The sequence below is a fragment of the Bidens hawaiensis genome, unplaced genomic scaffold (genome assembly GCF_021521415.1).
Source record: "Bidens hawaiensis isolate Kalapana, Puna unplaced genomic scaffold, B.hawaiensis_p1.1 tig00006634_1, whole genome shotgun sequence".
NCBI classification, from domain to species: domain Eukaryota; kingdom Viridiplantae; phylum Streptophyta; class Magnoliopsida; order Asterales; family Asteraceae; genus Bidens; species Bidens hawaiensis.
Window position 1 is genome coordinate 641,988 of NW_027491448.1, and position 26,083 is coordinate 668,070.

At 39.6% G+C, this 26,083-nt stretch overlaps 1 protein-coding gene across 1 annotated transcript; it reads left to right on the forward strand.

The window, feature by feature from the left end:
* The first annotated feature begins 13,773 nt into the window (after positions 1–13,773).
* LOC143633206 (uncharacterized) lies at positions 13,774–24,699 on the forward strand. The gene is made up of 7 exons (XM_077101554.1): positions 13,774–13,830; positions 13,900–14,002; positions 14,086–14,568; positions 15,943–16,089; positions 16,460–16,941; positions 23,125–23,323; positions 24,626–24,699. The coding sequence occupies exons 1-7, from the start codon at positions 13,774–13,776 to the stop codon at positions 24,697–24,699; spliced, it is 1,545 nt and encodes a 514-aa protein (XP_076957669.1).
* The last annotated feature ends 1,384 nt before the right edge of the window (positions 24,700–26,083 follow it).

A 26,083-nucleotide genomic window follows, 5' to 3' on the forward strand; every position in this document is an offset into this window, starting at 1 on the left:
CTATACAAGATATATGTCTATTATAAGCCAACATACTGATAATTTGGCCTTAGTTCGATAGCAAACAAGTTAAACGAAAACATGCTCGTTTAACTACCCGCTATAGACTTAAACGCGAAAGATAGTTACAAACCAAGCATTGTATCATCCGTTAAGCCGAAAAAGACTTACCAACCACTTATTTGAAATGTTTTAAGCGATCCGTGAAAATATTTTCGAATTTTACAGACATATAGTATGTTTTTATAATTTTACACAAAACTAGCCGAAAACACTCGTTTTCGCGCCGTTTGTCGCACCCGATAAGTTTTTCGTGCCAAAAACCGAACCCGAACTAAATTTGGATTGGGCTTTTCGTGTTTGGGCCTTTAGAATCAGATTAATGGGCCAAATTGGGCCCAAGGTGGCCCAATCTTTCTTGCGGCCGCAAGCTTGGACCCCCCCCCCATTATTTTCATAAAACTTGTTATGTAAGCCAAATTTATTCATTCCAATTAACCAAAAGCTTAAGTCCAAGCAGCTGCAATATAATTTTCCAGAAACTCTTCAAACCCTAATGTAAACAACTTAAATAAGCTACTTTTACACTTGTTTAACATTGATTAATATCAAATAAACATAGTTTGATTGCCAAAAATCATTTCTAACCATGTAAAAACCCTAAAAATGGTCCATAAACATGTTTTGATCATACTCATGGTAAGGAACCTGGTTTGATAGTTTTTTTTTGCCATAAACACGGATTAAAGGGTTGAAACGGCGTTTTTACGGTTCAAAAGTTCGTTTTTGTGCACTAGTCGAAACCCTAAGTTAAGGGCTGTTATGTTGATGAAAAATTGCTTGGTTTGTAATATAGGACTTTAACCTAGCTTTCATAGAAGCACAAGAACCTAAAAACTTGATTAAAAAGTCGGAAACGAGCCAAACCTGCCAAGGTAATGCCGAAACACTCGCTTACGGGCTGTTTAAAATAAGGTTGTGATGTCCATATTTTTAGGCCTTGAAATTTTGCAAGAACATCAGGGACCATGTCAATAAGTCCCTGTTCAAATTTGGTAATTTTTTGACCATCCGAGAATATTTGGCGAATTTATTACCGAATTGGGATGTTTATTTGGGAAAAATAGCTAAAATACTTCAAAAATTATGAAATTTTTCTGGGAACTCATATTTGATGTATTTTGATCACATATGAATTTTGAGATAATTTGGAGAAGTCTAAAGGTGTTTTGTACATATGCGTTCGTGTGAATTTTTATAGCCGAATTTGGGTCGAAATGAATATCGCACGAGCTTTTTACATTCTGAAAATGATACATGTTGATTTGGGACATGATTTGAGCATTCAGGAATTTTTGTGGAATTTTTGGAAATTTTTTGGGGTAAACGGACGATTTTCAGGCGAAATATAGCTTATAAAATGAATTTTTATAAATTAATAAATCAGTAAATAAATTCCAGAAATATTTTTATAAAAATCTAATTATTTTAGTTGATAAGTGGCTAAATTTTCATAATTTAATGATTAACAGTTAATTAATTATGTTAATTTGAATATTAAACAAATTCAGTTTTTATAAAAACCGGCAAGTTTGCGACTAGTGAATCTGCGGGAATATCAAAACACCAAGAGTGATCAAAAATCATATTTTCGGATTAATTAAGTAAAACCGAACTTTTCTATGAGAAACCTGGACAATCCGGGTGGATTGTGCGCGTTTCTTCTTAAATCAAACTGAATAAACGGAAACGGGCCTCGTGGCTAATCCGGGACCCCAGTATGTGATCCTTCTTTATAACTTAATTATTTTATTAACCAATATATTCACCCAAGATTATTTTCCCATAACTGTTTTCTGAACGCGTAAACGAACAACTTGGCCCAGCTGGGAAAACGGGAATCTGAGCCAAGTTTGGTTTTAAGTATTAGACATTGAACAACATCACAACCTAAGCCTATTGCCACTTTCTGGGCGTTCCAGCTATACACAGATTAGTTATACAGCCCAGTTTAGTACTGAGATTATAATAATATTAAAATATTAATACTATTATAATATGGACTATAGGGACTAAGTGATAGTAAGGGAAACGAACCCCGAGCTGACCACGCACTGAGTGCCTACACAACTGTGAGTTTCATGACCCCACTCTTTAAACTATTTTACGAACTTTTAGGGTGGAAAGCATGTTTATACACGTTATCTATCTGAAAACGGATCAGGATATAAAATATCTGAACATTTATATATGAAAAGTCCCTACAAACATAATGATTGACTACGTGCTGATGAAAGATGATTATTATCGTTGATTGATATATTGAGTGGAGATAATACGAATTGCAAAACATAATGAAATTACACGTGACAGCATGTTTATACAAACACGTTATGTAATGTTAAACATAACTAATTTGGGAGACAACGTGGTCTGTAATGGCCATGGGGATGACGTGGTCTGTGATGATTATGGGGCTATTGTGGGCAGAAGGGGGGCCACAATAGTAATAAACTAAAGTTGAGTATGGCCTATGAGCCAAGTTCTGCTGCAACTTATTAAACTAAAGTTGAGTATGGCATATGAGACAAGTTCTGCTGCAACTTATAAACTAAAGTTGAGTATGGCCTATGAGCCAAGTTCTGCTGCAACTTATTAAACTAAAGTTGAGTATGGCATATGACCCAAGTTCTGCTGCTACTTATAAACTAAAGTTGAGTATGGCCTATGAGCCAAGTTCTGCTGCAACTTACTAAACTAAAGTTGAGTATGGCCTATGAGCCAAGTTCTGCTGCAACTTATTAAACTAAAGTTGAGTATGGCATATAAGCCAAGTTCTTCTGCAACTTATAAACTAAAGTTGAGTATGGCCTATGAGCCATGTTCTGCTGCAACTTATTAAACTAAAGTTGAGTATGGCCTATGAGCCAAGTTCTGCTGCAACTTATAAACTAAAGTTGAGTATGGCCTATGAGCCAAGTTCTGCTGCAACTTATAAACTAAAGTTGAGTATGGCCTATGAGCCAAGTTCTACTGCAACTTATTAAACGAACTAACTTGATTATGACATGAATGTTAAGAAAATAATGTAATTATGCGTATTGTGGGCGGATGGGGAGCCACAGTATTTGGTGATACGTGATAAATACTATATGTGTATATGTGTATATATACATGCTATGTGATTAGCCGTAGGAAATACTATGTGTAGAATATACTAATTATTTGCGTGTACACTATATAATGTTTGAGTTTACGTGGAATCATTGTGGGTGGAAGGGGGACCATAGTGGTTGATGTTAACGCGGAACCGTTGTGGGTGGAAGGGGGGCCACAGTGGTTGAGTTTATGTGGAACCGTTGTGGGAGGAAGGGGGTCCACAGTGTTGGTTAAACATGGAGATTGGAAACATGTAGTACGAACAAACAATCACGATTTTACCGAAATTTAGAATTTATATTATAAACTTACATGTGTGCATATGCACACACAAGGATATGGCTGTACATATTTATACAAACGTAAATACATATTTTTATATACGCGCGTACATACAAACTATGACTGTGTGGTACGCAGAACTGATTTCGTTAAACTTATGAAACTCACCAACTATTCGTAGTTGACCTGTTTTAACATGCTTTTCAGGTAATCAGATATGAGAAGTAATTTCCTGTGCGTTACGTGTCTGACTGATGATTCATGTCGTGGGCATTTTAGTTAGAAGTAAAGTAATTGAAGAACCGATTTGATTGTATCACCTAGCTTGTAAAAGAGATTAGAACGATGTAATATATTGTAAATTAGTTAGTAATGTTACTTTATGAACAATGTATTTGATACCAGTTGTATCTGTTGCATTTCCGTTTTACGCTTCCGCAAATCACTTAACGGGGTGTGACACCCAGCTTCATGCTTCGGCAGTGATGCGCATGCGTCTCTTTGAGTTCTGCTGCCGGGCGCATGGCATTGTGCCTACCATTGACAAGTTTGGCATGTTCTATCGCCTGCATGGTAGGGGAGGCCGCTACATTTGCCTTCCGACTGACCGGAAGGCTATTGCTGTGGACACGCCTCTCCTCGACCCGCAGTGGGCCAGGAAGTTTTTCTGGATCCGGGAAGATGTGATCCCGTCACCCATGTATTGGCAACCGATGGATCAGCCTTCACTTGTCTTGCCTTCTGCTGAGCGTCCGGAGAGGTATGGGTGGTATCAACAATTGACCCATACCCCTACTCCTACGCGCCCTATCCCTGAATCTGCTCTTGTGAGAGATGGGATGAGTCGCTTGTGGCCTTATTCGGACGATGTACCATATTTCCGGAAGCTGGATGGATGTAAGTAACCTTATTGTACTTCCTGAGTTTATTCAGGTTTCTAACTTTGGTTTGTCGTGTAGCCGAAGGTCTTCTTTTGTCTGTTCTTGTGGCGGGTGTGCCTGGGGTTATGCACATTGCTGCCCGCGGCAAGAAAGAGCTTCCTATCCTTAACAAGACCAGGGATAGTTTTTTGTTTCCTGCATGAACTTGTCCGGAGCCTGTAGTCTCCGAGGGTATGTTCGCGACACGTAAATTAGATTTGATGCAACCAAGGATAATTTCTTATGTATTGATATATTTTATGATACAACCTTCGGTCGCAAGAGGAAGGAAACGTCGTCCAGCCATACTCCGTTGGAGGTGGCTGATAAACAGCAGGGAATGGATCTTCCACTTCCTCTCCTCCGAAAGCGAAGAGGGTCTCCCTTAGTGACCGCGTTGCAGTCCGCACGCGGAGTATCCCAGGTATTCAGTCCTGAGACCTTGTGCGTGTGCTATTATAACTGCTTACTTGGTTTGTTTTTTGTGTAGCCCCCATTATTCTCCTGGATTCTCCCCCTCCTAAGAGTGACCTTAGTCAGCAGTCTGCTGCAGGTAAGGGGCAGAATAAGGACTTCAACCCCTGCCGGTGCCCAGGGATTAGGGCTGGCGTCCTCACCACCTGCTCATGAAGCTGAAGAACCTGCCTAGCGGGTGGTGGTATCTCCTCCGCCTCCTCATGAATCCGAGAGGGAGGAGGGGACCTGCGTTACGCAGGGTGGTATTGCTCGGTATGTCCCTGAATGGAATCTGAACCCTTCCCCGCGGTTTTCTGACGGGGAGGTGTGTTTTGATTTCCTTCATGAGGGTGTGCCTCCTGCGGAGCGCGAGTACCAGCGGAACCGGTCCTGGGTATCTGTGGCAACTCGTATATATATCATTTGGCCAACCTGGTTTCCACAACCCAAGAGATATACCGGGACTAAAACTTTATGGGGCAGAACTAGGGTTCTCAGGAGAACCTGTTGGAAGAGCTCCGGGCAGAAAAGTAAAAATATCGTCTCGCGGCTTCCGCTGATAGGGGAAGTTGAGAGATTCTGAACGGGCTCTTGAACAAGAGAAGGCTCGGCAAGCTGCTGCTGCCAAGGATTGGGAGGAGGCGTGTCGGCGACAAAATGCTGCACTTGAGGCCGCACGCGCTCTGACCCGGGTGCGGGAAGCTGAGCTTGCTAAGGAAGAAGGAGCTAGGAGTGATATCGAAGCTTGCCTTGCATCTCAGGAAGAAGTTATCAGTAGTCTTCGCGCTGCTGCTGCTGCTGAGAAGGATCAATTAATCGAAGATTTGATCTAGGAAAATACCAAGTATGTTGGTGAGCAGGGTGCGTTGAAGTCGAGTGCTGAGGAAGCTTCCTCCGACCGTGCCTGATTAATGCGGGAAGGTTTTCCCAAGGTAAGGGTCCTTTTATCTTTATCATGGTTTGTGACTTCGTTTTGTTGATTCTTGAATTGCTTTCGTAGGTTATCTCCCATATTCATAAGGGAGACGAGTTAGGAAACTGCCTTGCTGACCTTTTGTGCGCATCAAGTAACTCGGGGCGCAAGGCGGGTTTCCTGGAGGGAATATCTTTTGCCCGGGAAGGTCGCCCTGCTGAAGAATTTGACCTTTACGGCACGGATGTGGATGGGGAGTATGATGCACGAATGGATGCTTTTGACCAACTGCATTTCTCCATCCAGGATGCTATCCAAAGTTTTGCTGAGGCAGCGGATGGCGTTCGCCGGTTACGCGACTATCTTCGTGAAGAATAGTTTCCTTGTGTATATAATTTTTTCTTGTTCCTATAATCCCCTTTTTTGAATGTATATATGACATGGATTTTACATTTTGTCTTGTATTACAATATAAATGTGTGTGATCTAAATCCGTTGTGTATCCAAAATATAGGATTAGGATAAGTATTGGCACGCAGGCTTATCCGTTTAGAAATAACTTCTAAAAATTTTAAAAATGGGTAAATGTGCATAACTATGTTTGCATTAATTGTTAATTCGATAGAAACCAAAATTGGTACGCAGACCAAAATGATCAAGGCACGCAGGCCAATGTAGAGGCACGCAGGCCTAAAAAGAAAATTACTTAGCTTAGATGTAGCACCTTCGCAGTTGTGCAACGTTCAAAGTTCTCGAAATGGGCGTCCCATCTAACTTTTTAAGCTTGTATGCACCCTTCCCCAAAATTTCGTCCACTTCGTAGGGAACTTCCCATGTGGGAGATAATTTTCCGGGTAACTCGGCATTCGATGCCTCATTGTTCCGGAAGACGTAATCCCCTTTGTGGAATGCGTAAATTTTTACCCGCGCATCATAGTATTTCTGGAGCTGGTTTTTGTATTTACTTTCACGTAGAGCTGCCAGCTCACGTCTTTCCTCTAAGAGATCTAAGTTCATCCTGAGTTCTCTTTCATTGTCTTCTATTAAGAGGATTCTTGCGGATGGGAGGCCAATTTCAGCAGGAATCATTGCTTCTGTGCCATATATTAAACTGAATGGTGTTTCGGAGTTGCAGGTTTTTTTACTGGTGCGATGCGCCCACAGTACATGAGGCAACTCGTCTACCCATCCTGTTCTTTTGGTTCCCAGTCTGGCTTTGATGCCTTCTTTGATGCTGCGATTGGCTCGCTCCACCTGCCTATTGGCCTGAGGGTGGGCAACGGATGTGAAAACCTGCTTGATTTGTAACTCGGATAACCATTCCTGGAGGTTCTTGTTAGGGAACAGAGTACCATTATCGCTGACCAACGTCTAAGGGAGGCCGAACCGGCAAATGATGTACTCCCACAGGAATTTCTTCACATTTTTTGCTGTTATTTTGACCAGTGGCTTGGCCTCCACCCACTTTGTAAAGTAATCTATCGCGACCAATAGGAACTTTACTCGTCCTGGAGCTTCGGGGAATGGTCCCATAATGTCTATGGCCCATTTTTGGAAAGGCCATGCTCCAGTGACTAGGATGAGTTTGTTCTGGGGTCGCAATGTTCGCGGTGCATGTCTCTGGCAGGCATCGTATTTTTGGATCTCTTTGAGTGCGTCCATATGCATGCCTGGCCAGTAGTACCCCGCGTTCATAATTTTCGCCACTACCATCCTTGGCCCGGCGTGCAATCCGCAGATGCCTTCGTGGAACTCTCTGATTACATAATTGGCATCTTTGGCGTCTACACACCTGAGTAGCGGGCTCAGGAAAGATTTCCGGAATAGGATTCCATCATGAATTTGGTAACATAGTGCTTTGTGGCGGATCTTTCGGGCTTCTGCTTTATCTTCCGGGAGGGTGCCGGAGGATAAGTAAGTCTGGATTGGTTCCATCCAGGATGTTGCTCCGGTTTGGATAACCAGAACTAGATGTTGAGGAATGGACGGAGCATCCAGAACTTCGATTCTGACGTCCCTGCCCATGTGTTCAAAGCTGGTGGATGCCAGCTTGCTCAAGGCATCCGCGGGTCGATTCTCACTTCTTTTGATATGCACCACTTTGCAAGAAGTGAATTGTTGCATAAGATCCTTGGCTTGGGACAGATACGAGGCCATGATATCATTCTTTGCCTCATAAGTCCTCGAGACCTGTCCTGCAATGAGCATAGAATCGACCCGTGCTTCTAGAAATTTCACGCCCAGCTTTTTTGCAATCCGCAACCTGGCCAAAAATGCCTCATACTCAGCTTCATTGTTTGTGCTCTTGAAGTTTAACTTGATGGCATAAGTGAATTCTTGGCCGTCTGGGTTGATTAACTTCAGACCCCCGCCTGATCCCTCCCCGCTTGATGCTCCGTCCGTAAACAGAGTCCATTGTTGACTTTCATCGGAAGGGATCTGGGGCTGTTGTTCAAGCAGGCATTCCTGAACTTTGCCTGTGGGTACTTCCATGATAAAGTTTGCCAAGACCTGGCCTTTGATCGCAGGTCTAGGCTTATACTCAATAGAGTGTTCGCCTAGTTCGATTGCCCATTTGGCTAATCTCCCAGACAACTCAGGTTTAGCCAATACGTTTTTCAGTTTGTAGTCTGTCAAAACTTGTATTGGGTGGCCTTGGAAGTACCTCTTTAACCTCTGTGCCGCATAAACTAGCGCCAGCACCAGTTTTTCAAGCATCGAGTACCGGGTTTCGGCATCCTCTAGCGTTCTTCTGACGTAGTATACCGGTGTTTGGATGGCCTTACGATTTGTTAGGAGGATAGCCCCTATTGCAATATCCAAAGCGGATAAGTACAAAATGAGAGGTTCTCCTTCTCTGGGTGCGGTCAATGTTGGAAGCTCCATGAGGCATTTTTTCACTTCCAAGAATGCCGCCTCTGCTTCTGGTGTCCATTTGAAATGTGCCTTTTTCAGGAAATTGCGTAACGTTGACACGAATGGGTAAGATTTGGGTGCATGATTTGCCAGGAATCTGTTCAGGGCCACCAATCTTCCATTCAACGTTTGGACCTCTTTTAATGTAGACGGGGAAGGCATCCGGGCGATGGCTTGTACCTTCTTCGGGTTTGCTTTGAAACCCTCCCCGGTAACGATTACACCCAGGAACTTTCCTTCCTCCATGCCGAAAGAGCATTTCGAAGGGTTGAGTTTCATATTGATTTTTCGGAGTGTGGAAAAGACGTCTTCGATGTCTCGAAGCATTTGATCTTCCTCCACACTCTTGATGACCAGATCATTCATGTATACCTCCAAATTCTTCCTGATCTGACCTCGGAAAGTGTTGTCCATCAAACGTTGATACGTGGCTCCTGCGTTTTTTAGACCGAATGGCATCATTTTGTAACAGAATGTGCCTTGGTCGGTTTGGAAAGCAGTTTTATCTTCATCGCGGGCTGCCATACGTATCTGGTGGTAACCCTTGTAAGCATCCAGGAAACACTTGAATTTGAAGGGTGCAACTGCGTCAACTTTGAGGTCAATCTCTGGGATCGGGTAACAATCCTTGGGGCAGGCCTTGTTCAGGTCCTTAAAATCGATGCACATCCGCCATGAGCCGTTGCTTTTAGGGACCATCACCGGATTCGCGACCCAGGTTTGGTATTGAATTTCGCGGATGATGCCCGCGTGCAACAAATCTTGTACCTGCTCGTTGATGGCCTTTGTTTGTTTGGGGCCCATCTTCCTCTTTTTCTGAATGATTGGCGTATATGCCGGATTGACCCGCAACCGATGTTCAGAAATTTCGCGGAACGCCTGTGATATCTGAAGGCTTCCATGCGAAGATATCTGCGTTTTTGATCAGCAATTATTTCAGGAAGACCCGCACTGTTGCAGAGATAGTTGCCCCGATTGTGGCAGTCTGATCCGGGTACTCTGGATTGACAACACACTTCTCGGGCTCCGTCTGCAGTGCCTTTTTGGGTACCTTTTCCGGCTTCGATCCTTCAGTTGCATAGCAATGTTTGTTGACTCGGATTATTGCTACCCCTATTCGTGTGGGAACACCCACTCCACCGTGTGCTGTGGAGGGGTTAGCGTTGAAGTCTCCGATTGCTTCCAGCCCCAAGATTATGTTATGTTTGGATCTCACGGGTAGGAAGAGGAACTCAACGTCCTCGGTCCTTGTGTGGATCCCGTCACTCGGCGTGACTGGGAATGTTATGACCCCCTTGGGGTGCATAACTTCGTATCCGAACCCGGAGACTGGGGCGTGCACGGGCTTTAACTTGGCTTTATCTTCTTCATCTAGCTGCTCAAAACATTGCTCGTACATTATATCTGACGTACTTCCAGTATCGAAGAAGATATATTGATACCGGTAGTGCCCAAACAAAGCTGTGACGATTAGAGGTTGCTTCATGCATGGTCCTCCTTTCACTCTTGGGGAGACTACAGGTTCACTTTTCCATTCTTCTTCTTCTGCTTCCCCCCCCCCCCTTGAACTTCCGAGGGGGTCCCCCTTGGATCATGTGTACGTTCAGATCCTTGATTTGCTTTCGCGGGGGACCCTTTTTTGCGGGGGCTGTGTTCTTCCGCGAACCTTGTCGCACGTTTTTGAGCAGATGATCGAGTTTTCCAGTCTTGATAGCGGCCTCAATCTCATTTTTCAAACTTATGCACTCATTTGTATCATGACCGATGTCCTCTTGGAACATGCAATGCTTGTTTGGGTTCAGGTTTACCCGCTTTACCAGTGGTTGAGGTTTCCTGAATTCGATGTTCTCTGTCGTTAAGATTTCAGACGGGGTTTTCTTTATGGGTGTCCAATGTTGTCGGTCGGATTTACCCGCTGCTCTATCCTTCTGTTTCTGCCCGATTAGTGACCTGGCATCAAAATGTTTGGAAGAGCTTTCCGGGGTCTGTATCCTTGACCATATTGAACCTTTCTCTTCCCTTTTTGACTGGGCGTTCCGCGACTCGGTTCTTGCTTGCTGTTTTGGTGCTTCTTGTCTTAGCAACTTTTCTGTTGCTGCGAAGACCTTAGCCGCGGACATGATCGCGTCCCAAGTCTGGGGCATGCCATCACGACCTATTAAACATCGGACCATCTCAGGACTCCTTGCGTTCACGCGGAAAGCTCCCCGCAGCATGTCCTCACTGATTCCACCAATATTCAAGCTCTCGTTGTTGAACCTGGTGATGAAGTTTTCCAGTGATTCATTATCTTGTCGGATAACACTCAGAATTTCCGACGCGTCTCTCGTATGCTTTCGTTGCTGGCTGAAATGCTGCGAGAATTTTGCTACCAGGTCGTCCCAGCTGCTAATTTGACCGTCCGGTAGTTTTTCAAACCATTCCCTGGCTGCTCCTGTTAGTGTCAACGCGAACATTTAACACCAATAGGGCAGGGTCCGTCCGCTTACTCCCCCAACCACTGTGAAATCTTCTTCAGCATCGCTGTGGTATTCAGCCTGCTTTGGGAGTGGTTTTGAGCGGCTGGTTTCTCCTCTACCGTCTTCACGACTATCATCACTAGCCGAGTCATAAACGGTAACGTCTCTTTCTCTTCTGGAGGCATGGCTATGTTCGCGCCCCGTCCTTCGAGAGGGCGTTTGTTGGGTGCGACGACTTCTGCCCTGGCTCCTAGACGGTGGATGGCCAGTTGTCTGAGAATCATCAGAGCTTTCATTTTGAGTACGTCGGGTTGTCAGTGGTGGTGACGGGGACAGTGAATTGTAATCCAGGGTTCTAGCCTGTATTCGACCGGTCCTCACCCGTCGTTCGTACTCTTCTCTCAACCTCCGTTGTTCCCGTTCGTACCATTCGTCTGGAGTGAGAGTGTTTCTTTCAGATCTAGTCTGGCGAACTCTTTTTCATCTCCATCGAATCTGTGAAATTCTCCGGCTCCGTCTTCCAAAGCCGGAGTCTGAGTGATTCGCTGGATATCGATGACTCTGTGCCTTGAGGATTCTCCGGTCCGGTCTTCCCGGATCGGGGTTCTGTCGTTCCTGCGAGGAGCAAAGTTTTCGAACCTTGGAACTTCCCCGGTTCTATCTTCGAAGCCGGGAGTTCTCATGCTCCGACGAAGGTCATCCGACACCTGTCCTTCATGGACTGGATCGTCCATAATTTCAGTACGACGGGGCCTTGTTGGAGCAGCAGATGGCTGTTGGTTCTGACTCATCTTCAGATCACAGTGAATAGAAAAAACCGTAAAAAACCGTGTATCTAGCTAAAACCGGAAGGCGCAAATGAAGAAACAATGGACCGAACTGGATAGTCCGATCGGGTGTTTTCCCCAGATGTGAGTACACTGAAGTGATGAGAGCAGATCCAAGCTAACGCCTGCAAAACAGAACACCTTTAGGTCTCGTTACGGGAAGTACAGAGTGGGGGGTCTTCCCGTAACCACCCTCCGGCATGAGAATAAGTATCGTACTTTGAACGGAATAAAGTATGACACAGTATGTAATTGCTTAAGGCTTGAGAGTGTGAATGAATACCTTGAAGAGATGGTCTTCATATTTATAGCATGAGGGGGAGAGAAGGTGATTGGTGGAGTTGTCACTATCAAGTTATTCCCTCTCTACCTGAACGGACACGTGTCGGGCGTTTATTGGATGTGACAGCCTGGACCCGTTTATGGTGTAGCACGTCGTGGGATGGCCATTACGTGTCTAGGTGTCCTCTTTTCATTGGCCGATGTCGCTATCAGGCGGTTTTAAGGGAATCTTCTAGAAGTAGTTTGTTACAACTGCTCTTCCATATCACGTGGAGGATCATACGTGTGATAAGTCCCTTGAGTTTGTTCGTGGATTCCTTCCGCGGACGCTCGCATGACCGTCCGCGGGTCAAGACAGAGTTCCACGAAGTGTCTTGGATTGTGGATGGTTTCACCAGTCCACTTATTCCTTGTTTGGGTGTCTTTTGGCGATCTGCGGGTTGGTTTATGGATCCGTGTGATGCGGATGTCTTTGTCGATCCGCGGGTCGGATAGGGGATCTGCGGGATGCGGAAGTCTTTGACGATCCGCGGGTCGGATAGGGTAGCTTTGCTAACCTCCCTCTATAGTTGCTGAATTTACAGACCATATGAATATCAATCTGCATCAATCTCGAGTCTGGTGGAAAGTCTTCTGTAGGCATAGTGACATTTCAACTTTCAACCAGGCTCTCTAAATCAACCAATAACTTGGTCATCTGCTAAATTTTGCAACTTTCAAAACTTGATGATCCAATAAACAACGCCTACTTGCAGTTTTCTTTTCATTGGATGCTTGTATGACTTATATTCTGTCATTGTTAATTTATTCAGTATTGACTTCATTAAACAATTCACTGGCGAACGTGCTTTTATGGCATCATATATCACGAGCAGCCGGATCAAAACATATGTAATGAACGGCAACATTTTTTACACAAAATCAAAGTCCACCTAAAACTGTTCATAAATCTTGAACACATGAGTTTTATAGGTAATTCAGTATCCTATATATATGGTTAACAATCACACAAAACACTCAAGAACACATTATTATAAAAGAATATTATTGAACAAAAAGATTAAATTAGTTATAAATAGGATATTTTTGTTATGCATATGTATCTAATGCGGATTAATTTTTGTGGATATGAGAAATAAAAAGTGGAGACGAGCTGAAAAGCAAAAAATTACATTATGAGTTTAAAGCATGCTAATTTATATATAGTAACAAAACCTCAATAGTAGTGGTTAAATAGAAAGTTGACTTGGATCTGTTATAAAGGATTAGGTGTATTATTATATCTAACTTATAAAAACAATTGGTACTTTGAAGTTGCTCTTACCTACAACCCTTACTAAACTAACACACACACACACTTAATGACAAATCAATCATGGATTGGTAAATCTATATGCAGTTAAGAAGCGAATCTTGTCCAGCTCCTTATTCATGTTATAGATATTACTGTGAGAGATAATTATTTCTTTGTTGTTGATTAAAAGTTAAAACTAGTCTTGCACTTTCAGGTATTTTCAAATGTCTTTCGGACATTTCAGCCTTTTTTTTATTTGTCAACCATGGGATTTGAACGATCAGTCGCTCACCGCTTGAAAAAACAAAGTCTTATCCAGCATGTTGATACCACTAGGCTAAAGACTCTTTGGTCTTCCCGTTATTAATTAACATCCATTTTGAATGTGCAGAACATTAACATACAGTCGGCTGAAGAGATGATCTCGACAATCCTTCCCCAACAACAACAACAAACACTAACATACAATTATCCATGTGGAGATCTACTTGAACGTAAGTTTCCTCATAAATGGGGAGTGAGGGATTACATACTGTTAAATGAATAAATGTTAACTAATTTTGGAATTACTAATTAGGAGGAAGACGAAGAGAGTTCATCAGTATATGTGTTCCGCTATATAAAGCCTCAATCAAAGGCGATTGGGAAGCCGCAAGAATCATCCTTAAGGGCCATGAAAATATGGTGCGGTATAGTGTCACTGAAATTAAGGAAACACCACTTCACCTTGCATCAAGGGCCAGAAGCTGCGAGTTTGTGAGACATCTTGTGGATATGATGGAAGAAGAAGACTTGAAGCTGCAGAACAAAGATGGAAACACTGCTTTCTGTTTAGCAGCCATAGCCGGGGATGTTAGATTGGCTAAGATCATGGTGGCGAAAAATCGAGAACTGTTGACTATCCGTGGAAGTGGAAACATGATGCCACTCTATCTAGCTGCTTCTAATAGTTCCCATGAAATGGTGAAATATCTCTACTGTGAACAAATGGCTACCGATGGTTGGACGGATGATGATTGGAACTTGGTTTTCATAAAATGCATCGAGTGTGAACTTTTTGGTATGCGCTTTAAATGCCTTTAATAGGTGAATTTTGCATCAGGATTTTTTTAGAAATTTACCAAAATAGACATGCATGTTCACCTACTTTGTTTCAGAAATGGAAATCGTCTTATTAGCTTTCAACCCTATAGACATCTCTACTTAAGACAATCATATCGCATTATTGTGTCAACGCAGCTTAGCCGTCTAAGATGGCTACGGCTTAGCCGACGCCTTTTTGGCAGTGAAATAAAGAAGTACAACTGCATCCACAGTTAAATCAATAAGAGTGAGGCACACATCCACACATACCTTATTTTTTAGCCCTTTTATTGGTCTGAATGTACGTCCAATTGTACTTCTCATTTAATTCAATGCCCAAAAGACGTTGACTAACCCTTAGTCTATTAGCAGGCAGAGCTAAGTGGCATGGGATAATTGTTAGAGATTCGGGTATTGCAAAACACACACAAACAATGCAAGATAAAATATAAAAGAAGATGAACACGTGAGATTTACGTGGTTCGGTCGGCTGACCTACGTCCACGAGCTGCAACCAGGATACTTTTTGTTATTACTTTCTGCCTGACTCGGATATTACAAGTACAACAAATATATATAGAGAACATATTAAGGTTTACAACTTTATTCCCAAGAAACTAATGATGGGCTTTAATTAAATAGACAGGTCAGGCCTGCCACTAGTCTTCAATTTAATTAATCTGCCACAAAAGATGTCTTTTAACCCAGTCCCAATTAAATCTCTATAAACCCAACAATAATTGGCTTAAATGGAGATGCATGTGCATGGAGTTAGGATGTCAATTATTATTTATTAAAAGAAAGGTGAAGTACATGCCTATGTTTGGTAAATTCCCCCATGTTTTTTCGCCCTTCACGCAATAGTCCATCTGTTCATTTGCTAATTATTGCTTTGTCGCCAAAGCCATCATTGGCTAATTATGCCTTTTACAAATGATCTTGACAACATATCTATGTGGACTATTCAACAAATCAACTTTTTTCATCAAGGTCATCACCTATCACGCACGATGTATATCCAAATTATTATAGATCATCTATGTACATATATAGTTCTGTTTTCTCTATAGATCCAACAAACATGTCCCTTGGAGGTAAATCAAGAGTAGCGAGTTAGTATGGGTCGGAGTATGTTTAAATTTAATTAATAACTGTTTAAGATTTGAATAAAAATCATTGGTCAATAATCATGTTTAGTGTTGTCCTAGTTTCATATATGCTGTTAGGATAATCAATAGAAAGCCTCTGATAAATATACTTTACTTGTTTGTTATTCATTCAAGTGTTACCTTTTGCACCACCGTTTTAAACTTATCCACATCGGCTGATTATAAATTAATAACTTTTGTAGATGTCGCAATACGTATATTGAATGACCATGAGGAGGGAGTACTCCGTCAAGAAGAGAGTATATGGAATGTGTTGTACCTATTGGCTAAAAAGCCTTACGCATTTTATGAAATACAGCAACCTGTTTTCAACAGAGTCATCAATTCAAGTAAGTATCCTTCGGTATATATTTGTACATTTAAGTTGATTATTAGCGTGTTATATTTTGTCTTCTGAGTTTCGACATATAGATATATACATGTAGGACCTTCATTAATTCATATACTAAACTAGAAGAAAAATGCTTATAAATAAAAAAACACTAAAGGTGTTTAATTGTTTTAGTTACACAAAAGTTTATATAAAAAAGTGGTTCGTAAAATCCTATCAGTAACACAAAAAAGGTAATAACTTCACCTTTTTGTGACACAAATTTATCTTCAAAACTTTTCAGTTAAAATTTGCATGACACTTCTTTGTATGGCATATATGTGCACTTACCTTGTAATGCTGGTTTATTATTTGAGTGTTGCCTTCAGTTTATGAAGTCTTTCATTTGAAGAAGGAACCTTTTACTGTAACGGAATCTGATGCCATACAACTACTAAGAAAAGTTTGGAAGAAAGTAGCGTTAAAGCCTACGGATGAAATTGACGTAATACTCCAAGGCCCCGTGCTTAAAATAGCTGAAAAAGATCGGCATCCTTCTCATGTACTTTTCATTGCTGCAGAAATGTGCAACATTAAATTTTTAGTTGAGTTGATTGATGAATATCCGGATCTTATATGGAAGAGAAATGATGATGGACAAACTATATTTCATATTGCGGCATTTCATCGCCATGAAAGTATCTACGGATTATTATATGAGATAGGATCAATGAAGGATACAGTAACCCAAATAAAAGACAAAGAGGGTAATAATATGCTCCATTCAGTTGCAATGAATTCAGGGAAAAACCCACATGACAACGTGTGGGGGGCGGCTTATCAAATGCGGCATGAATTGCTATGGTTCAAGGTACATATTTCTCTCAGGTCTCAAAACTAATTATGGGATGCTACCGGCGTATGTAAATAGGGATGGCCCTTTTTTTCTTATATTTGTGGATATTTTTTTTTTGGTATGATTGGCTTAAATAACACACTTGAATTAAAGTATATAGCATCAACTCATAATTTCCTTATTTCTAGGTAGAAAATTCAACGCTTTGAACATCTCGCCAAACAATGTTATAGTTTAGCTGGATTAAGTCATATTCATAAACTTGGAGGGGTTATTTGTATGATTCTTGTCACACCCCATCCTACGGCGGAATGCCGGGGCGTGAACTATTGGTTCATAACTCACAATACACTGACATAAAATATCAGAGATAATATCTAATTATTTTATTAAATTCAAATTAAGTACACAATATTCAAAAGAATTTACAAATAACCGAATAAATCAGATACTCTTGTTTATTTTAGGAATATTGGTTTTAAATAATCTCAACTATGGCCTATTGGTAAATATCAGTACCAACTTTACACTAGCCCCAACTATTGATGTATTTGTTTTTAACGGGCCGCGACTAACGGATGTTAACTCCGTTAGTGATTTGCTGACGTGGACCTTCTTCTCCGGCCGCATCAAGCCGGAAACTTGCTGGAAACCTGCAACTGGCCTCCATTCTCCCTAATATCGTCACACCGTCTCCCTCCCTCTTCAAAAGACATCGGAAATTAGAAAATGTAGTAGATTTCATCTTCTTTCATGGCCAATCCCTATATACCAAACCCGATTTTATTTTCAAAAATTTGAAATCAATGTTACACGATTTACAAAATAAGCATAGGGCTTTTGTTAAAAGAATAAAAACGAGTTGAATGATGTGTCAATTACCTCGAATAGTCCACGATTAACAAGGGTAGACTTCGCTGGACACAACAACGGCGGCATGTCGGTTAGGTTTCGAATGAGGGGAAAGATAGAGAGAGATGGTGTAACGATATTAGGGAGAATTGAGGCCATTTGTAGGTTTCCGGCAAGTTTCCGGCGTGATGCAGCCGGGGAAGAAGGTCCACGTCAGTAAATCACTAACGGAGTTAACATCCGTTAGTCGCGGCCCGTTAAAAACAAATACATCAATAGTTGGGACTGTCAGCAGGCAAGTGTAAAGTTGGGATTGATATTTACCAATAGGCCATAATTGGGATTATTTAAAACCAATATTCCTTTATTTTAATATCCTAAAAGCCAAATAAACTAGGTTCTTCAATAACTTCAACCATCCAAAATAAACATCCTATAATATGCGTAGAAAATAGGTTTGTTAACAACACATGTTGAGTACGTAATCACCCAATTTTGGTAATAAATATATTATATATGAAATATGCAAATTAATATCATGAGTATCAACAATCAAATGGAAGCAGGTAATTGGTGTCATTTGGCCATGACTCACGAACATGGTTGATGGCTACTAATTAAGACGAAATAAATACAAATAATGGTGTCGATTGACCATGCCTCGCAGACACGAGCTATGACTACTATGACATTCGTATGATCATACTATAATGTGATTATGATGGACCTCTTCGAATGCCATAAAATAAATAAGTAAACAAGTAAGCAAATAGCATATAACATTCAATTGATTAACAACACAATATTTGAGATTTGTAAGTGATGTAAATAAGATATATAAATGTATTATAAGGTACATATAAGTCCCCAAAAGGTTTAAAATCTATAAAATACGGGAGTGATTACTCACCTTATTAATTAGGCGAGTTAAACGATAAAATAAATATATTAAACGAGTCCCTAGCCTTAAGCGAGCTGACTGATCTAATACAAAATAACCTAGAACTTTGAGACAATAAACTAAAATTAAAACCGAGAACAAAGCAATAGGAATAAGGTTAAACGGAGTTATAAAACTCAAGTTATGAGATTTTAAAGACTTAAGCGAGCTGGTACTGTTCTGAATCCAAACTCTGATTCGTGAGTCAGGTTCTGACCAATACACTCAAAATTTCAAAACAAACATAAAAGTCTTCCAGCCTGAAAGCTAATTCCGATCAGATAATAGAGAAATCGGATAATCAAATATTTAACTATTATGCCCTAAAACGGGTCGGAAAGCAATTGACCAACAAAACCCCATCAATCAGTAAAACTAATTGAGGGCTTTTGTTATTTAAATAAAAATCAACGTTTTTCATGAAGACAACTTACCCTAGAACATAAAGGAGAGATGGGAAAAGACAAGTCAAAGAGTCTTGAACACTAAAGTCAAACCGTAGATCAAAGAACTTGAAAAATCTTTATGAAATTGATAATGGAGAAGGGGAATTTTGAGATTAGGATATGGTGGCTGATGTTTAAGTAGTTTTTATGGTTTAGAACATGTCTTAATTAAATATTAAAGGTTAAAACTTGTTTATTAGGTAAACAACTAATAATCAATAAATGACAAAATCAAGTATACAAACTCAAAGATTCTGGCTTGGACAACAAGAAAACGAATTCAGATCGACTATAACATTTCTTGGACCTTAAGTTTCGTTAATTTAGTCGAAAATAGGAAAGCTTTGGGAAAATTAGTCTCTATACTTCCATAAACGTGATCTTTAGCCGTTTTAAGCGGTTTTTAAAGGTTTTTAAGCAAAGTTTGACGAGATTGAAAGTTATGAGAATATAAAATATGTTAAACCAAGTTAAATACTAATAAATACAAATTTTAAATAATTCATATGATCTTAATTTTATTCCCGAGTCGGGTTAAACATAAACGAATTCAAATACGAAAAATCCGAGATGCTACAATTCTTAAAGTATAGGGGTGGTTTGTGTTAATCCCAAAGACAGGTTGTTAACGGCTTGAAAGGGGTAACCACTCCTTTTTAGGGTTAGACGATTTCATGTTCCCTTTGATTCAATCTTTTTTGTAATTCCAATTCGTGAGTAACAATGGTTAATCGTTTGACTCGTTCATCTTGATTGCAAATTTTTGGTGTTTAATTACAACATTTGAAATCATGGCCTTGTTGCGACTCATTCACAAAGCAGGTGATCTGAGTTCATAGGAATTTCAAAATGGGATCGACGAAGTTCGCACTGTTAGTACACAATGGAGTTGTCAAGAGAGGCGAAGGCAACTTACGAGAGAAGAGGAAGATCATGGATAAGGCTTATAATGAGATTTTTCTAAGTTAAGAGACCGAGTTCTGTGTGAAGTACCAAAATGAGCCATAGATGTATGCATTTGGTAAAAATTAAAATCCCGCATATAACCAAATCACTTGCAAATTGTCTCCACCTAAAGAAAAGGTTTAACACCTTTCACATGGCATATGGTAACTCTTTTGAAGACCATACAAACAAGTTTAGTTAACTTGTTTTAGATTTAGAAAAAATTGAAACAAGTTCAATTAACTTGTTTTAGATTTTGAAAATATTGAAGATCGTCTTTATGATGAAGACCAAGCTAATATATTCTTGACATCTTTGCCAAATTCGTATGAAGATTTTGTGGATGCCCTAATGTATAGTAGGGATACGCTATCCATGGAAGATGTGTTTGTTGCCTTTTACTTTATAGGACTAGGAGATCATGATTTAATGAATCAATCAATCAAGAACATAACAAGAACAACAAAGGGAACATAACAAGAAGAAGGACAAGGGGAGAAATCTGAAACACGAAATTGTATTATTGAACGAACAACGCTGTTACAACCGATTACTTTTGACACCTATTTATACGCATCGAATAAAACGGTTAACTAACTACCCTGACAGCTATATAACTACTTGGTAGTTATATAACTAACAGATTGTTGTTAACCATAACCACCTAAATTACATTTAAACCCCTTGACCTACAAGTATTAGATAAAGCACCCTAAACTATACTTAATACTAATTAGATAAACAACTCATAAATTTCGGACGAACTTGGTCGCGTACAATTAAGGATGTTTAAGACCAACAAACTCAAATGAGTTAAAGGATAAGTCAGATGATCAAAAAGAAGTTGGGGAGGGTTTGTTTGTCAGGAGTAGTTAGATCAAAGGGTCTCTAAGTCAAGATAAGTCAAGAGGGTCATGCATGTCAAAGTCCAAGTTTAAGAAAAAAAAATTCATTTGTAACTCTAAGAAACACTGAAGAGAAAATGTTTTGAAAGAAAGAAGAAAAAGAAATACGATGCCAGCTCATCAAAGAATCAAGGCAACTCTTCATTAGAAGAGTTTGTAGATGGGTATGGCAATGATGAGGTGTTATTCGTGTCAGGTCATAGCTCCAATTGTGATTGGCTTACGGACTAAGGGCATTCTTACCACATGACTTCTAATGAAAAGTTCTTCATAGTTCTTAGTTTTGAAATGTGAAGATCTTGGAGTGGTAAAGCTCGAAGAATATATACCTTATACAATTGAGGTTCATGGTGTTCTAGCTCTAAAGTTGGATAATGGAATTAATATGGAGTAATTCAATGTCATGTATATACCAGGAGGTTATTTATAGTTTGTGAAGTTATGATTGCAGGTTTTGTGAATCTGTACTATGGGAAAAGCTAAGAGAGTAAAGGTTTCTCAAGGTATTGGTAGTACAAATGGGATTTTAGACTACATTCATGTAGACTTGTGGCGGTCTAAAAAAATGTGTCTCTAGGTGGAGCCTCATATTTCTTCTCTATTAGATGATTACTCAAAAAGTGTCTGGGTTTATGATATAAAGCACAAACATGAGGTATTTAAGAAGTTTAAAGAATGAAGGGTGTTGGATAAGAATCTGACATAGAAGAAGGTAAAAACTCTTAGAACAGATAACAACTTTGAGTTTTGTTACGGGAGTTCAATAAATTTTGCAAAATGAATGGGATTTCAAGGCTTTTGTCTATAACTGTACTCCGCAACATTTGATCTAGTTGAGAGGATGAATAGAAGAACCCTATTGGATAAAGTTAGATGTATGTTACTCGCATCTGGCCTTCCAATATATATTGGTTGCTCAAAGTATCACCTTCGTGTTGTTGATCTAGTTCCTCTAGTTGATCTTACTGAAAACGAGAAGTTAGATGAACTTGCTCTTATACTACTTTGTTAAATAACAATAACAGTAACAATAATATTGATGATGATGATGATGATGATCTCAACTATGTAAGTGAAGTATACAGCAGTGAAGACTTGTCTTTCTAAATTGTAAATTTGACACTTCTTATGGACTAAGGATTAATTGTTGGAAAATTTTGGACGTAATGAATTTATTAGTATTTGTTACAAATAAATAAATTATTAACGTCTCCAAAGAATAAATATGAATGCGATATCAATCTTCTAATGTGTGATTGACAATTTGAACATTAATGAAATGGGTAAGTGAGTTTGTCCCACATTGGTAGAATGATAAACTTATGAGTGTCTTATAAGGAGGAGAACTCCCAAGATTATGTTCTTGTATGAAAAACCATATTCAGTGGCATGAGTGGAGCACCCAACTCGCCCTTGTCTAGGAGCAGACAGGGGGCAATGTGCTTTGACTTTTACTTTTCAAAAATCAAATAAGCAAGTTTGGAAAGCTCACCCAAACACCCACTAAGAAACCACCTTAATTAGTATTTTTGGCTGATGCCATGTGTGAATCTACTATATGTAGATGAGGGTAGTGAGCAGATTTTCACAACCCAAATCAGTCACAAAACACCACAACTCTCAACTCTAATTAGTTTCAAAACGAACTCGTTTCTAACTTCTTGATCTCGTGCATGCTCGCTCTAGGTATAATTCGGTTGCTAGGTTAATCCCGGTAGTATACATTGCTTCGGCTATTGCACACTCAGAGACAAGCGGTTCACCGAGCTGGCCCAAAATCTGTTTTAAAATAACCGTGTTGAGCATGAATTCTCAACCACCACCTAATTTCCTTTGCTTTCTTTTGTTTCAGTAATTTCGCATTCGTAGTTATTATTTATAATTTTTTGTTCTAGTTCATTTAAGTTTCATTTAACTCGCTTAAATAGTTTTAGGTTTTCCTTCCCTATAATTGTAATTTACTGCTTTGATTATTTTCTGTATTGTAATTCATATTAATAAATTATATTTTATTTTATTCTACCAAAGGTTTTCTACATAAATCACATAGACATTGTGAAATGTTTGTAATAGACAATATTTAATCATCTCATATTTAAATCACATGCAGGAAGTATCTTCAATGGTTTCACCTGAATCCAAAGAAATGAAGAATGCAGAAGGCCTAACACCATCAGAACTCTTCTCTAAGAACCACAAAGCCCTTGCTTTAGAAGGTGAGGCACTAATAAAAGATACAATTGGTCAATCCATGGTGGCTTCTACACTTATTTTCACCATTGGATTTTCAGTTGTTTTTACAATTCCAGGTGGATATGACCAAAACAATGGTTATCCTATATTCCTCCAAAACAAAGTCTTTATGCTATTTGTCATATTCGATGCCATTTCTTTTATCTTATCTTCATTTTCAATCATCACCTTTTTAACCATCTTAGTTTCTAGTTATGGTCAAAACGATTTTGTAGAATCTTTACCTCAAAACTTACTATTAGGTCAAGTTACACTTCTCCTCTCTATAGTTTCAGCTATGATAGCCTTTGGTGCAAGCTTTTTTATTCTATACCAAAACAGTTTGTCAATTGTTATTGCCGTACTAGCTGCTGTACCAGCCATGCTACTCTCTAAACAACAATACCATATAGCCAAAAAAATGCATCGATTGATATTCAAACCATGGCATCATTTTCATCCAAAGAGACATATACTCCATTATCAAAACCCAAGGTTTTAGAAGTCGTCGTCATGATTTATATTGGATATGAAATAGCTTTTGTTTAATATCGACATTCATTAAAACATTAATGTTTTATGTGAAGGATTATGTGTTATTTTCTTTTTGTACTTACAGGTATATATATTGTGTTAGATGCATATAAAAATGTTTGACGCCAATAACCGAAGACCAATCACCCCATCAAAAGCATCTAATGTTACAGATAGGGGTGTCCAATATACCCAAACTCGATTAACCTGACCTAAACCCGAATAAGCTAATTAAGGTCGGGTTGAATAGGGTCAAAAAGACAAAAGGTAGTAATCGAGTTATTCGGGTTAACCCGAATTGTTAATAGGGTCGGGTTTCAGGTTCATTTAAAAAAGGAATATTGGTTTTAAATAATCCTAACTATTGCCTATTGGTAAATATCATTCCCAACTTTACACTTGCCTGCTGACCGTCCCAACTATTGATGTATTTGTTTTTAACGGGCCGCGGCTAACGGATGTTAACTCCGTTAGTGATTTGCTGACGTGGACCTTCTTCCCCGGCCGCATCACGCCGGAAACTTGCCGGAAACCTACAACTCGCCTCCATTCTCCCTAATATCGTTACACCATCTCTCTATCTTTCCCCTCATTCGAAACCTAACCGACGTGCCGCCGTTATTGTCTCCGGCGAAGTCTACCCTCGTCAATCGTGCACCATTCGAGGTAATTGACACATCATTCGACTCGTTTTTAACCTCTTAACAAAAGCCCTATGCTTATTTTGTAAATCTTGTAACATTGATTTCAAATTTTTGAAAATAAAATCGGGTTTGGTATATAGGTATTGGCCATGAAAGAAGATGAAATCTACTTCATTTTCTAATTTCTGATGTCTTTTGAAGAGGGAGGGAAACGGTGCGACGATATTAGGGAGAATGGAGGCGAGTTGCAGGTTTCCGGCAAGTTTCCGGCGTGATGCGGCCAGAGAAGAAGGTCCACGTCAGCAAATCACTAACAGAGTTAACATCCGTTAGTCGTGGCCCGTTAAAAACAGATACATCAATAGTTGGAACGGTCAGCATGCAAGTGTAAAGTTGGGACTGATATTTACCAATAGGCCATAGTTGGAATTATTTAAAACCTATATTCCTTTAAAAAAAAGAAACTTCAGGTTTTGGGTTAACCCGATTAGTGGTGATAGTTAACTTCAAATACAATATTTTGATGCAAAGGTGAAATAATCAATAAAAAGACAATGCTGAAAGTTTTATAGAGGAGTTAATTATTTTGCTTGCCTGTGAAGCGTTCGGCGTGAGTTCATTTATGTTGTGTTCATTTTGTTAAGCGAATGAACATGAACACTTATTTCATTCTTTCTTCTACGTTCGTGAACATTCGTTTATGATCGCTCATTTAAGTTTGTATATGCTCATTCATGTCTTTTCAAATATAAATAGAAAATTATTATATATTATTTACATTTAGAAATTGTTATATCACCCTAATATGTTTTATATTTGTTTGTTTGCGTTCATGTATATGCATATATGTTTCTTGTAGGCCCCGACACTGGATCTAACAACTAGTTCTTGAATCAATCTCACTTACTAGCTAGCGGAAATCACTAGTAAGCAACTGAGATCTCAGATCTTGGTGGTGTTGGTTTATTTCTGAGATATAGGGAGAAGAAGAGAGTTAGGAGGGAGTTGGTAATATGGATAAGATAGTAGTATTTGCAAAAGGTTATGGTGCATGGGTATGGTTGCACTATTTATAGTGCAAGCCATACCATGCTTGTTCTATTATAGTAGGCCCAATGGGCTTGTAATACAAGGCCACAGGCCTAAACGTTATTACAACTGACGGAAGTAAAGTAAATTGCATCCTTATGAACGATGAATAATATAAAAGACTAAATAACAAAATTGGGTCTTACAATCTCCCTCTAGTGTTTCGCATTATCTTTTGCTTCCGTCTTCAGTCGGTCTCGTATTCTAAGGGAGACGAATAGTCGAATAGTTGATTGTCAACAAGATGGTGAAGGAACATGTTGAACTTTTCAATTATTCGGTCAGTGTTATCCCTCAGAACATCTTCGACTGTGGATAAAGGAGAGTTGTAGAGCTTCAATAAGTCCTCTTTGTCGAGACCAGCCAGCTCATGTGTAACATTCGTTAATTTTCAAACCCGAAAACCCGACCCATTTTAAATTTTCGGTTTTGTTTATATATATATCCAAGTTCATTTCATGTATTTATGTGACATTCGTTAATTGTTATTTGAATTCATATTTGTATTCGTTAAACCAACCCGTTTTGTCATTTCAATGTATTCTTTTCATCGTTAATATAATAGTCACG